Below are 15,896 nucleotides of genomic sequence, written 5' to 3' on the forward strand. Positions count from 1 at the left end.
ACTGCTTTCTATAAAGGGGCTAATTAAATAGAATACCACCCTAGCACTGGCAGATGACTTCGACTTTATACAGTAAGGCCTTAGGTACATCTGTGTTGTACGTAGCATGGCAGCTTGTGCAGTCTACATGTATGTAGCTCAGATATGTCCAGGACCAATATCTAGACAGAAGCGACCAGAAAACTTTTGAGGCTGGAGGTAGCTGCTACCCACAAACACATCTTTAAGGGAGCATCCCCCTCTGTCAGAGAAGGGCTAAATGGGCAGACTGGATGGGCCAGTTGTTCTTTTATGTGAAGAAGTACAAATTGGCTTTTTATTGCTAGCCACAATATCTGTTTAACAACTCATCTCATGTGTTTGATATTATTTAATTTATGCATATTATGAAACACATGTAAGGCACATAATCCTATAATAAATATCTATAAAGTACTTAATGTAGAAACCTGCAAAGTAATCCTTATGGTAGATATATGGTATTTATCCTAGAGACTTGAAAAATTAAATATTACCAGGTGAGACTTTCATTGCCCCCAATTTATAGTTTATAAAGGGTTCTACAAGGATTTACTTCCATAGTTGTCCTTTTGGGGGGGGGGGGTACAGACTGTCTGGTGCAGCCGCAACTCTATTAAAAATTGTATTATAACATGAGTTACTTTTCAATTCAACAGGGTTATCACAGTAAAGACCACCCTGTGTTATTGCGATGCAAGTCTCAAGGGATTCTGGGAGTTGTAGTTAGACAAAATCCAGCAGTTGACACTATTTTGGAAGTAGTCTATATTTTCATGGTTCCGTCAGAGCATTAAGATCCCATCCAGTGAATGACAGCCATGGTTGTGGGAATCTGAATTGTATAGGATACTCTAACAAAAGTCCTTTTAATGAAGTGATGGGGGAGGGTAACAGGGAGAGGCTGACTGTGTCAGTAATTGTAGAGAAATGAGCAGCGAGCAGTGGACATTGGATGGCATATAGAGTAGTCGCACATAACCATTCATCACCATACGATATTGTTGGCTTGGGAGGGGCCGGTCCTGACACACACACACACTCACACTGCGGCAAAGGCTGCAGAGGGAACCAGGAGCTGCAGAGCAAATGATCGTCTCTATAATAAAAGCAAACCCTGTTCTAACAAAATGCACCTCATCTCAGCTTGTTAAATACATTCTTATCTCCCCAGTAATTGTGACAATAGTTGCAGCCCCTGTGTTCCCTTCGAAGGGTTCTGGCAGCAAGTCTGTATTGTGCACCCCCATCAGCCTGTTGGCAAATTAATACATATGTGTCTAGATAATAAGCACTTTGAATATACATCAACATGTGTGCCTATGGCAGCTGATGGCAATGACAAAGTGCTCAGCGTAGCAGTGTTGATGGTTTCGCTGTCATTGGCTGGTTATTTCAGTGGCTGGAGAAACTATTGGGAAGACCCACCCATCTTCAAAATTGGAACAGAGCCCTATTTACCCTCACCTACATCATTCCAATAAAATTGAGAGGAAAAGAACCCAATTCTAAACGTATTATACCCTAGCAAATGTATTACCATTTCATATTAATAGCAACAAAGAACTGACCTATGATTCTTAGAATCACTTTCTTCCCTGGCACACATAGTGCAGTTTCTGAATTATCATTATACTATAAGTATATAATGTAGGTGCAGTTTTTTGTAAGAAAACGTACACGTTGCCTTGTTGCATGTAACTCTCTACATTATAAGGCACTGTTTTTTTTGCAGATGTATCTGCGTGAGCCTGATATTCAGATTTTGCTGATCTATAACTCCCATTATTCCCCCAACCAAAGTCTTTTGGGGTCTGGGATTTTGGTTATGCTCACTGTGGAGGGCTGCATGTTGGGCCTCCATTACATGTACTTCATATACAAGTACATGTAATACATGCATGACATGTCATAGAGATTTAGTATGGGTTTTCCAGCCCCAAACCACTCAAATGTACATTCTTTGACAGGAAACTTGTCACAGAAGGTCTGTATTCAAGTCAATAGTAGAAGCCACTGGGATCACGCTGGGTGTTTATTCACTCACAATAATATGGGGTGAAGATAATGCTACAAATGCCATTTACTTTACTCTCCATGTATAATCTATCAATATAGCTTATAGCTTGTTAGTTTTTTTGTCTATCTATCTATTTATTTTCCTATCTACAGATCAATTCTTGCAGGTTTGGTAAGTCTTAAGATTACTGATTGCCCAACTGCAATGAAATAATACATAACCCTATACATGTTATACCCAAAAGTATCCAGCACCCAACATCTTCATCTGCCTATGAAGGTAGCCCTCCCTTTGTTGCAACCTCTACCATTCTGGGAAAAATGTCCTCCTGATTTTGGAACAATGTTGGTGGGATTTGATTCCATTTCAGCTACAAGAGTATTGATAAAAAATTATGTTGAGGATTATGCCTGGCTTGCAGATGAACCAATTCATCCCCACATGTTCAGTTGGGTTGAGGTTGGGGCTATTTCCAGGCCAGTCAGGTTCTCCACTCCCATCTCTGCAAACCCATAGCATGGAGGATTATTGTGCTGATCAAGGATGAGGATGAGTCTTCCCCAAATTGTTGCCACAAATTGGGAGGCACAGAATTGTCAAGAATGTAATTATGTAGCCTTAAAGTTATATTGACACTAAAAACTACTATTCAAAATATGAATGTACATTAGAAGTTACCAATAGGTCATGCTAAGCATTTTTCATGGATAAGGCTGCTATTCTAAGTAATTATTACTTGAGGTTCCTAATACTGACTGTTTTGCCAACCTGACTGTCCCTTCTCAACCTGTCAGTTATAGCTTCTAATGCTAACGGTCTCCTGCTGCACAAATATGGCACCCCCTCATAGAGGAACATGGGGGATCAGATAGGGAATGTAAAAGCATTGAGCAAATACTTGAGCAAAATTATAAATATCATGCAAAGGCAATGTTATGATAGTTGTAAAAAAAGGTTTAATTATTCTATCCAATAGGGTCAAGCTAATAATTGAGGAGTTAATTGACCCAGACAAAACTGGATTCATGCCGAACAGGTCCATAAACATAAATATGCAGGTTGTTTGCAGACCACTTAAACAAGGGCTCACGTATCGTGGTCTCTTTGGATGCGGCAAAGGCTTTCGACTTATGTGGCCATACCTCTGGGAAACCTTAGGGGAATATGGGAATATGGCCTGGGCGAACAGTTTATTCAATGGGTGAAGCTACTTTACCAATCACCAACAGCAAAAGTCAGAATCAATGGCCACATGTCGCCAGAATTCAGCCTATCTAGAGGCACGCAACAAGGCTGCCCCCTTTTGCCACTACTGTTCGCCCTGGCCATAAAACCTCTGGCTATCAAAATAAGGAGTGGAGGAGTGCATATCTCTTTATGCAGACAATGTTTTGCTTTACCTTAACAACCCAGGGGACTCCCTCCAAACAGTTTCTCCTGAACAACCTAGACCCTATCCTCAAAACTATCGATATGGGCTAACCTACCCCTCACATAAACTTGATAAAAATGATTTTCCTCCCCAAATTCCTTTACATTTTCCACAATTCCCCAACCACAGTCCCCAAACAGTTATTTGCCACCCTTGACGCTACACAAACAACATTCTTATAGGCAAGTAAAACACCCAGATTTGCCAGAGCCAAACTCAGGGCACCAGTTACTGAGGGTAGTCTGGGCCTCCCACATTGGTACCTATACTACCTTGCATCACAAATATATTACATCCAATGGGGGCTTAACCCAGACCCCTCGAATCCCAACTTCCCTCTCCAAGCCACAATAGCGAGCTCCACAGAGTCACTAACATTTATACCATTCCGCAAACTAGCAGATATTCATATGACCCACCCAATTATGCCCACGCCATACAAAGCTTGGCTCGCTGCACTAAACTCTGCCCCCTAAAACCCCCTCTCCTCTCCACTGGACTACCACTCTGGGCTAACTCCCACCTACCCCATTTCAAGCAAATATCATCATACAGAGTCTGGTCCACCTGGGGAATTTGCACATTGGGTGACATACTAACAGGAGGCACCTTAGCATCAAGAGATCAATTCAAGCACTTACAAACCTAAGTAACACTTGCATGGTACTCCTATCTCCAACTATGACATTTTATGGAAACTGCACCAAGCCTGACCACATCCAAACTAGAACTAACCCTCCAAAGCCCTTCAACTAAAAAACTTACTACAACAATAAATGAGCTCCTCCTATCAACAGTTAAGTGCCCATTTGGTACAGCTTATACAATGTGGCACAGGGACTTTAAGATCATACACAAACTTAACTTAACCCCCCTGAGACTGTATCGCATTAACAGGCGTGAATCATCCCAGTGCCCCAAATGCAATTCCCCAGAGGCAAACTATATACACCTTCTTTGGTGTATCGTCCAATCCTACTAGGGACAAGTAATGGGAAAACCTCCCTCCCAAACCTCCTAACACCCAAGGTTTGCTTAATGGGAGTGGTCGATGACCTTATCCCAACAGCCCACATGAGAATTCTCTTTCGAAACCTACTGTTCTATACATCGAAAATGTATACTGCTACACTGGATGGCCCAATCCCCTCCCACAATAGATAGATGGCTAAATCCCATCAGAATGCTACTCCCCCTGTTCCAACTCACGTACACTGCCAGGGGGTGTCCTCAGAAGTATCAAAATGTCTGAAGGACCTGGATTGATGCTACTAGCTAAACTGTCCCCCCCCCCCTTCCCCTCCCTCTAAGCTCCAGGAGACACCCCCATCACCAGGACCACTAACCCAGACTAGATCAAACGCAAATGTTATTGCATATGCTATCTTGTATAAACAAAACTCAGGACAACATGATGTAAAACCACATGCTGTTTATTAGTTTTACATGTTTGTATGTTTTTGCTTTTTTTCTGTATGTTTAAAAATGCAAAAATCAAAACATTAAAAAAAAGGTGTAATTTCTGGTGTCAGCGTCTCTTTAAGGTATGCTTTCACTGGAACAGGGGCCCTTGCCCAAACAATGGAAAACAGTCACCACCAAATATTACTACTGGCATTATGTATTCAGGCAGGTAGTGTTTTTCTGGAAAAAAACGTTTGTAACTGTAGTGTTTGTTGTTCATTTTTGCAGCGATGCTTCAAGTAGGTGAGACCTGATTGCTGAGTGTCTTAAAACATTTCAGGTTTAGGCCTGGGCAAAAACATATTCAAACCCTGCTCTGTTGCTACTGTTACTGGCAAAAAAGAAGAAGGGACTTAGGTTCACTGGCCATGCATGATTATGGGTTACATTTAGGATAATACACAGGAAAAGACCTCATTTTATAAAAGTGTAGGTGCACAGCAGAGAATGGTGTGTGGTGTTTATTAGCAGGTAGAAATAGAGTAGAGATTTTCTTTGACTTCAGGCATGTTAAAATGATCCCTTGTGCGCTAGCTTTCAGTAATCAAAAGTCTCTTTATGGAAATGAACCTTGCCCCAGGGAGCCCTCCAGACAGCTGATCTGTGAAGCAGAAATGGAACCCAACATCTGTACTAGCGGTGGTCACATGACAGCCCCAGGAGACATAGAACCCAAGCAATCACTAGAAGAAAGCCCTACAAAGCTAGAATAAGTCAAATTTGAGAATATAACATTGAGCTCTGCAGGGCATGCACGATAACCATTTTAGTACAGAGGAGACAACTGCTGGTTTTGAGCCTCAACATTAGTAGTAACATGCATATAATCTAATATTATCATCATTTACAGATGGAGGAGTAATTCTGTTTCTCACTTGAATGCAAGCAGCCTGTAGAAACATATAACTTCCTATTTGTGTTCATTGAGCTTTTCCCTATTTGAGCAATGTGCATTTAAGCTTTATCATCTTTTTAAATCAGATTACCCTGCATCCAACTCAGTGTCAGTCAGTAGGTTAATTAACTGAGATATTCTTGTACCATAAAACCCAGTTCATTGCATTTAACATTTTGAGTGCATCTTCAATTTGTAATTGTGCTTGTATTTTATTCAAATGAATATAGCCGCTAATATTAAATAGCAGAATGCTAGATTTGCCTCATATTATAAAATGGAAAGGCTAATGGAAAAAGAAACATATTATATCCAGAATCTACAATCTATTCTATGCCTTTTATTATGGCGATATGAGCCAAATCCTAAAAAATCTTTATATTTATAGGTACTCCTTCCTGCACCCAAACCCTAAATTAGGTTTATTTACATTAGGGGGTGCTGCATAAAATGACACCAATGAAGCAATGCTCCCAGTGATAAAATTCTGACATACTGTATGTAGGTTTGGTATTATAATCAATAGTCTTACAATCTTTATGTAAAGGCTCTTGCTTTACCCAATAAAGAATAATAGTATAAATCCTCATCTGAAAAAATGTCTTTACCGGGCACTGTTAGCTTTCAGGACAATACCTATATATGGGTTAAATGCATATAGATTTATTTTCTAGGATTCACATCTCTGTGGTGCACTGATCAGGCACAGAAGGGGCTATGGTGAGAGAGTCTGAAAGGGATTTAGCCCCCAATAGTATTTGCATGTCTATGCTTTCATGAGGCAGAGCTGATTTCCAAATGAATTAGGTTTAGTGGGAACATTGTGCATGACATCAGCCCCCTCGGCCAATTAGCTCCATTTATGCACTGTGTTCCAGCTTTGGGAGCTTCAGGAATGGTGTTTTCCTTGTACACTCTCCCCAGAGATAGCAAGTCATATTGGACATTAATGTGTATGCCCTGATATAAACACAATATTCATTCCCTTCATGGTCACAAAATGACACTTTTCATGGGGCTTTCTTGCATATCCTTCTTTCTCATCTGTTGGGTATGTGGTATTTGCTAATTGACAAAGTAGGCACAATAAAGCATTCTGTTCCATATCCAGATGTATATTTGCTAGTATATATTTGTCTCATTTTAATAAAGAATGAATAGGGAACCACACTGGTGCTTTGCTTACAGTGTTTAAGTGATTTCTACCAAACTGGGGAGCATCTGCCCATTTGTCTGCCTCAATATAAGATCACTGATTCGAGGAATTTCTGAAAAGAATCTGAAAGAATTGATCTGCTTTCACTAGTAAATATTCCCTTATGTACTCAGTACATAGTTTTTGAAAAAAGTGCACATGAAGTACAAATACTTTCCTATAGGAAATGTTGGATTTAACCCACCATTGTATATACAGATGCAGCCAGCAAATTTTCACATTTTGTCTCACCATGTCCACACACCATTTTTTTGTGTGTTAAATCCTGCCTCTAGACAGTGCTAGAGTGCAAAGCCTTGCCAGCAAAACACAATAGAAAACCCCATAGATTTGATAAATACACTTCAAAAATCCCATGGAAATTAATAGAAAGTAGGTGATTTTTTCTTCGGTGAGCTCTAATCTCACATTTTGATAAATCTGCCCAATTATGTGACAACATAGTAAAGGAACTTGGCTGCATCTGTATAATGGTGGACTGTATTATTGTAAGCATACACAGCTTTACACTCTTCATAAAATATTTTTTTCTGTGGTTCTTAATAGGAAAAGGTTCTTCACTAACAATTGTATTTATGTTTCAACTCAGGAAGAGTGTTAACTCTTTTATTTTGGTTGTGGATTTACCATTAAGCTCTGATTTCTGCTTCTCTTTTGCTGCAATTGCAACTGATTTATGATGAAGCACACATTTAGTTGTGTTCATTTTGGCAAATTGGACGCAAGTTTCAGGTTTTTATTGAATAATTAATCAATGAGAAAATAATGAGTTGTGTCTGACTTTTAATTGAACAGACCTTGTTTACAGTATATGAAATAGCATCTATACAAACTGTGAGTTACAATGCTATGTAATAAGAACAAGGAGCATGGTAATTGAATAATTTAATGTCTGAGGCAGTTTCTGGGGAAGCCGTAAGAGGCTGTTATTGTGAGATGCCCCAAGAAACTCATTTAGTGGCAGATATATTAAAATGTATGTATCTGACTAAAATACAATAAAAGAACCATCAGGGACAACTGCTGCTGTGCTACTAAAGTCAAATGCTGCTATAGAGTTAAAATAGATTTAATTACACTTGGCCTGTCCAATAAGGCTTCACATGGAAATATGCCATTCCTAAATGAAGGTTTGGGCTATTTTTTTGCTCTCCCTCTCATCCAATTAGAGTCCAAAATAGTGTGCATAGAGGCTGCCTAATAGCCAATCTTAGCCCTTATTTGGCACCTCCATGAACGTTTTTGATGCTCTTGTTTCTCTCCAAGTCTTTTTTACATTTGACTGTGGCTCACAAGTAGGAAAGGTTGGGGACCCCTGAATTATACCATGCCCAGAAACAACTCTGCTCACTTCATTAAGCACAAAAGGTTGTCTTCATTGTGCCTCTTTGGCTAAAAGTTAAATTATGCTTCATCACATCTTATTCCTCTACATTTTTATGGGGAAATAATTCTTATGCTTCTTTATGCATCTTTTAAGCATCAAAAGCATCATTTTCATCTCAGCGGCAAAGTCACATTTACTGATATCCGTATACAAATGACTTCCAAATAGTGTAAGGCAAGTAATGCTAATATCTTGATGAAAATATATAAAGTGTAAAGACTCCCATAGAATTGGTTCTGACAGGTAGGAAAAGACAGCAAATACCAAGTTTTAAAAGGACAGTCTGGAGAAATTCATTATAGGCTGGGATGATATAAACACATTTTATATACTTTAATAACAAATGCATATGATTCTCATTCATCCAGGCGGTAATAGTGATACTGTTGTATCTTGCTGTTCTTTCTGAGTAATATTGAAAAAGTTATACCATTCATCCCAGTGCCTTCCTCAGTTTAGGTAGGAACATCCTCAGCATTTAAACTTTACATTGCCTTGCTTAGCCAGAAAATAACCACCTTCAGCTGGGGCTAGTATATACTTGCTGTTTAAAGGAACAGTAACACCAAAAATTTCAAGTGCATAAAAGAAATTCCAATATAATGTACTGTTGCCCTGCACTGGTACAACTGGTGTGTTTGCCTCTGAAACACTACTATGGTTTATATCAAGAATGCAGCTGTGTAGCCATGGGGGCAGCCATTCAAAGGAGAAAAGGCACAGGCACTTAGCAGATAACCGATAAAACACTATTGTATTCTACAGAGTTTATCCGTTATCTGCTATGTAACCTGTGCCTTTTCTCCTTTTTCCCAGCTTGAATGGCTGCCCCTGGGGCTACACCAGCTTATTATATATAACCTATAGTAGAATTACTGTAGCAAACACACAACTTTTACCAGTGCAGGGCAACAGTACATTATATTTCATTTACTTTAAAACTCTTTAATTTTTTGGTGTTACTGTTCCTTTAACTTGTAATTTCCCCATCCTTCTACCCCATACCTGCCCTAATTCTGTCCTAACGCAAGCTTCCAATGTGCCGCAATGGATGGCAGCTCTACCTAACCTGATAAATCAAGCAAAACATGCCCAATCCCTGTCTACATTGAGTCACTGCCCCACCCCCTGACATTTTAACTTCTTTTAAATATAAGAATATAAAATGTGCTTAAATCTGGCCGGCAAGAATAACTAGGAAAGGAGACAACCCTAATAAGAATTATGGGAAAAAACAATTGAGGGAACATAGCAACATAGTGATTGCATTTGAAATTGCATTTTGCTCACATGCATGATGCAGGCCCCGCTCTGAAGCATAAAAGCTAAGCTAAATCTAATGTCACACCTAAGCTTTTTTATTCTGGTGTTTTATAGCCAATTGAAAATCCCCACTCATTACCTTTTATTCACTTGACTCAGAATTTTTTTTTCCAGGAAGAAAATTGTTCATACATGTTATGTTCAGCATTTCCCATTCAGGTGAATGGGAGACCATTCTTACTCAGTAAAGGGCAATCCAGTCTCCATAATCCAATCACTGTGGGTCTATTGAGGCAGATGTTAATAATAAGTTATATGACTGGAGGTGCAAATGAAATCACAATAATGCAATTACTACATCATACAAATCATTGAGGCAGGTGTTACATGAGGTCACTGAATGTGGCTTATAGTTGGCACTGTTTGATTACCCCCACCAATGACCACAAAACTCTTTTATGGACTCATGTATAAAAGACAAAAATGTGCCTGATATTGTTGGACTGAGTGTAAGGACAAGGATTATAAACATCCTAGTGGAGCTTTAAATGCCTGTAGCTACCCAGACAGGGAATTGCTAAAAGATGAAACAACCACAACTGTCTGGGAGAACTAACTCCACAATCTCAGTAGTGAATTTATGCCTAGAGGACAATAGACTCTACTTTGATGACAGCAAGGTACACATTTGGACAAGAACACAACTGACTTGAAAGAGGGCATACAACAGTCAGTATGGAAAGACCATCTTTAAAGGGGAAGGAGGCATTAACACTACCTATTGGCCACATACAGCGCATTTCTAATATTTCCTATGCACTTTTAGTCAAATAATTCAGATACATTCACACCTGCCTCAGTATTAATTGTGAAATTATGGAGAGTAATATAATGGTGATTGTGTTATGCTTAAGCGTTTAAATTGTGGAATTTCCTACAACTCAGTTGAGCTGAAGAAGCCACTGGAATGAATGCTAATATGTTTTCTGGCTGAAAATATTCCTGTTTTGCAAACTGACCCTTTTTATGCAGTATGTCTGTGTTTTTGCATGTTTTTGCTGTACTAAAAATGGCAGCATGTGCTTCACAACACATTGTACTCACTAATCCATACTAGCTCTAAATTATTTGTTAGGTAGTAGAATGCAATCCTGTGTACCATCTAGAGGAAACCATTAAACTAGGCAAATTGCATAAATTGTTCAAAGCTTCAATAATTGTTACTACTGGATCCAGTGTAAGTAGTCACTGAAATTAAAGGGGAATGGAGTATCAGTATTTCCAAGGACAGATAGTGTTAAAAATGAACTGTCTCTTTGGACCAGTCAGCTCTCTTAAAGGTTATACTTGCCTGTGTGTAGTAGAATTTCACAGAATCTCTATATGTAATAAAGGTCATATGTTCATCTTGGAATTATTCAGTTATAAATTCTGCACCCTTGGGACTCGTGGGGTGGGAGTGCAAAGAGGAGGCTCTTGAAGAACCAGCCATGTCCAGCTCTTGTAACTCTGGGAGTAGCATTATAAGCTGCATTGCAGTATCTGCAGACAAACAGTGGTGATGTGATAGCCTGGGCCTCAGTAACAGAGATCTGCTGAAGTGTAATGCTCTGGTTCAGTGTTTGCAGTTTGATGTGGGGTGTCAGTGTTCCATTGGATGCGCCTCACTTTTTCCTTCAATGCTGGTGGGTCAGTGAGCCATTTAATGCTGAGTTTCTGTGTGCCATTTACTGGCTATCATGGTGCAATGCAATGCTGTGTGTCCAATCTAATAATTTAGGCCACTTCCTTGCTGTTCTTCACTGTACCATGTAATGATGGGTGCTAATGTGCCATTTAGTCAGTGTTGTATGTACCATAGAAGCAGACCCTGCAGGGGCGGGGGGGCTCAGAGTACAAAGGGGCTGTCCCGTATGGTAGTTCAGCTCTAGCTGGCAACTTCAAACTTTGCCACCCATTTGCTTGTTTGCCCAGCGAAAAATTCTTGAGGGGGCCCAGCATGCACTTACATGACTTGCAGCAAATTAGTGAGTTTATAGTGGCCACAACAAAAGCTCCATGTATCAAAGCGCATAGAAACCCATCAGTGATTAATTTTTTCGAGCCAGCTAAAGGTAGAACAATTAAGTAATCAGGTTTTCCTGGGTTACTGCCCAGGTTCAAATTTTCCCAAGCTTGATAAATGGTAAGAGTACTATTTAATACTGGGAGTTAACGTACCATTTAATGCTGGGGGTACTGTTTCCACCTTTTTAGGCTTACAGGAGAATTTTATTTAAATAGTTACAAATTCACAGTTTCAATGCACATCTGCATTGAGTTGTGACTTTCTAGTAGTACCAACTGATTTAATGGGTGTTTTTATGACTGGACTTTTATATATATTACATTAAACACCTCTTTGACTTTTAATATATTTTACAATGGGCCTTATTCCCTATATTATTTATGGTAGGGGGTATATAATTAGAAATAGGAAGGTGATGAAGATTCATTTGAACTGCATTTGTGATATAAATTTATTCTAAATGTATTCTGGGCTTGCTACCAGCTTGTAGTAATGAGAATCATCCTGTCAGAGCACACAGAAGCTCTGATTATACAGTTGTCACTCTGTCAGTCTGAGTAGTTGAATGGAAGGTGCAAAGGTGCTTTGCCTGTGTGTCAGTTGTTGCCTCTTAATAAACAAACCTCATACAAACCTCTTTTGTGCCTTCCTTCTCAGCCTTTACTTACCTAGTTTTGTAGGTATATCCAGGGATGCTGCTGCCATGACTTGCCTTTGGCGGAAGGACCCCAGAAATGACCAGGGGTGGCAAAAAGCCGCACCTGGTAACTTAAGGAGCCAAAATTCCGATTTGCACCCTCTGCACTAGCGATGTCCCCCACCCCTTCCCCCAACTCCAGTGCAAATAACCTAAGTGCAGAGATGCAAGGGAGGTGCTATGGCCTAAGACATAGAAGAAGATGGGCCCCACATAGGGTTGCAATCTTTTCTAGAACAAAATACGAGCCTTCTAAAATATTTAGCTTTTTTCCTAATTATTATATTGGCATCAAGCATAATTTTTACCAGCCAGGTGCAGTGGAGTATGTACCATACAGGAAACACTGTGGTCATGGGGGACAGGTTAGCATGGACTTCAGGGTTGTACTCCCCCCCCTCCCCCAAAGTTTTTTGCTGGGGGCGTCCCAACGTTTTCAAACTATACCACTGGCCTGGTGACAACTGTAGCGGCACAGCAAAATCAGTAGTCACTGAGTCTTCTGCCCCTACAGCAGTGATACCCTACTATTGGCTCAAGAGCAACATGTTGCCCACATCTCTTTCACTGTTGCTCCAAATGCCCTAGAAAGTGCAGGTGCTCATTTTTGACTGGCACGGAGGAGCAAAGTGTATGCAAAACAAAGCCTTCTGCAGGTTCATGCGTGAGTGCCAAAGCCCATGCCTTGCCACAGTGAAACAACCACAATGCAACATTCTTCAGAAACAAGAGGAATGCCGGAGTCCTGGTCAGTTAGGTGTGTTGCCTCCTTTATAAACACAGTCTAGTAAGCCTCTTACTGATCCATTGCAATCAATCCATTTATTTTCCACTTAGCCTGCTGAGGTCTGGAAAGTCTTAGCGGAAAATATGGAAGTGAAATATATGTATGATTTGGGAGCAGTGGGTCTTATTGTTATGCAACTGCTGTTATGTTATTACTGAGTGAAGGCCTGTGCAAATCGTACATTACCATCTGAATTACAGTAGGAGCAGTGTGAATGATCTTGGAACTGGGGCTCATTTTGATACTGCCAGCAACACAATATGCCTATATTCTTGATCTGCATACTGTATGAATACTATATGAATAAATACCTGAGGACAATAATTATTAAGCATGCTGTGGTTAATTCATAGCAAACAGGATGCTCAGCTGCTTTGCCTGTTGTTTGCCTGACTTCTTTCTACAAATGTGTCCCCAGGGCAAAGGACTCTTCAGCACCGAAGCGATGTCCTTGAGACGGTAGTACTGGTGAACCCCAATGCCGACAGCATTGTGCAAGAGGTAAATTTATTCTCCTGACATCTATGTCCTCCCTAAATTAATCCCAACACTAAGGGCTAAAGAAATAGATCTCAAACCAGGAAATACATCCATTTTTTTTTTTTTTTTAGATTTCAATACATCTAGTTCTTCCAGATGTAATTAATAGAAGTACAAGTTAAATGCTAGTCTAGTGGGCTACCCCAGTAAGGCAAATCACTTAACTTTTGGCCCAGGTCAATGCACATCTTCCATAAAAATCACAGCAGCATTCTGCAATTTCATTGAGGACACTGTGCCACCATGTTTGATCCAGTTTCTAAGCATGCCCTGGGCAGGCACATATGTATTATTGGCACTGAATTCAAAGAAAGGGGCACAAGGAAATCAAACAAGGGAACACTGACTAAGTCAAAAAGGTGCTCCAGGTGCACCAGCCTCAGACCCCCAGCAGAGAGGGGTAATACGTCAACAGCAAAAATTGGCCACTCCGACACTCAATGACTACATAAGGGCCACAAGAATACAAGTAAAAAATCTTTATTTATAAAAGGAGGCACATGTGTATTATTGACACCTTTAGTTCTCCTATAAATATGCTTAATGCAACACTTTGGCCCACAAGTGGATTAGTTCAGTACTTAGTTCAGTAAATTGTATAGTATTTGTTACATATAAGGAATAAGAATGTAGTGTCCGCTGGTCTTATTGTAGCTTACTGCATGACTAAGGCGCATATTTATCACACTGTATAAAAAAAATGGTGACCAAATACACCACACTTCACAGGGCACACACACCTTGATAAATTCGCCATTTATTTTACACAGCTTTTTACACTGTTTTTTCAGCATTTCAATTGTTTTACAAAGTATGATAAATAGGCCCCTAAATATATGGAATCTTTTATCGTAAATTCGAGATCAAGAAAGCTCCAAAATAAGGGAATTCCAACAATTCTCAATTTTTGACTGATTTCTTCTGTAATAATAAACTACATTTGGCTTGCTGAACATTTAGCTACATGATTGTTTGTCACAATTCATGTTTTTTGGGCTAAAAGTCAAATGTTTTGTTGGAAAAAGATTTTTCATGATTTATTGAGCATCAAAACCACGAAAGCCACTTATACAAAACGTCACCATTTAAAAGCTGTCAACGTCATGTAGAAGGAGATGGGCAGCTGTCCTATTTCCAATGGGAAGATCTTCTTTTGCTTCGTGGTATTGGAGGTTTTTGGATTTTGCGGACGCTCGATTTATTAATGATGCGAAAAAGTCATGGTTTAAAAAAACTCTAAAACCATGAAAATGAGAACGCTAATGAATAGCCTCCACATGTTTTTAGTAGCCTAAGGCATGTTTCTCTTATCCAGAAAACCCAGATTCTACTATAAACTATGTTTTCAGTCCTAGGACCCCTAATAGCAGAATAGTTCCTTCTAATATAGTACAATATTTATAAAAATACAAATACACCAAAGAGAGAGATTTAGCACGGCATGCTAACATGGACACAAATTACATATTCACCCAAGCACATTCTCTGTACTTTATTCTAACCACCAGTATGCCTGCCCAGCCTACACTGATGTGCAGAAGAATGTCTATTGGAGCTCAGAAGGCTGGAATTTCTGGCACACTTGAAATTACTGGGTGCAATAGAGTTTGTTTTCACGCATTACACACAACTGTGGCAGACACAACTTGGTGCACGGCTCCAATAATTATGAAATTCTGGAAAAACTGCTGCATTCTTAAAATATGGCAATTTGCATCCAAAGATTGTGCTTTGCATACTGGGCTGTAATCATAAATGAGGCTTCTTGTGAACACAATATGCCAGATCAACATTCTGCAGTTGTTTAAAGGGGCAGTATCACTTTTGATATTTTTCCATCTATGATGTATTGAAATTGCCATGTAACTGAAAATATCAGATTGATTTGTAGAATTATGCACTTTGCCTACTCTTTGCAAATGAGGCCCCTTTGTTAACTCAATTCATAAACACCTCAACAAACTCCAAAATCATTTTTTCATAAAAAGAGGTTGCTGCTCTTCATTAGTGTAAATCAGAGTATCCTTCCTCTGGAAGCCAATATCTGTAGCTTAGTATATTTTTGCTGATGATTGCGACTGATTTGTTGCATATAATTATCCATTATAG

General features: G+C 39.5%; 1 protein-coding gene across 2 annotated transcripts in view; it reads left to right on the forward strand.

Annotated features, from left to right (window-relative positions):
- Positions 1–15,896, forward strand: part of map1a (microtubule associated protein 1A) — a 74,876-nt gene that overhangs the window by 43,194 nt on the left and 15,786 nt on the right. For both annotated transcript variants that reach the window (XM_004912637.4, XM_002932264.4), the window contains one exon: positions 13,666–13,748. In XM_004912637.4, the coding sequence (XP_004912694.3) occupies positions 13,666–13,748 (83 nt within the window). The remainder of the gene's footprint in view (positions 1–13,665; positions 13,749–15,896) is intronic.

The sequence above is a fragment of the Xenopus tropicalis genome, chromosome 3 (genome assembly GCF_000004195.4).
Source record: "Xenopus tropicalis strain Nigerian chromosome 3, UCB_Xtro_10.0, whole genome shotgun sequence".
Lineage (NCBI taxonomy): Eukaryota > Metazoa > Chordata > Amphibia > Anura > Pipidae > Xenopus > Xenopus tropicalis.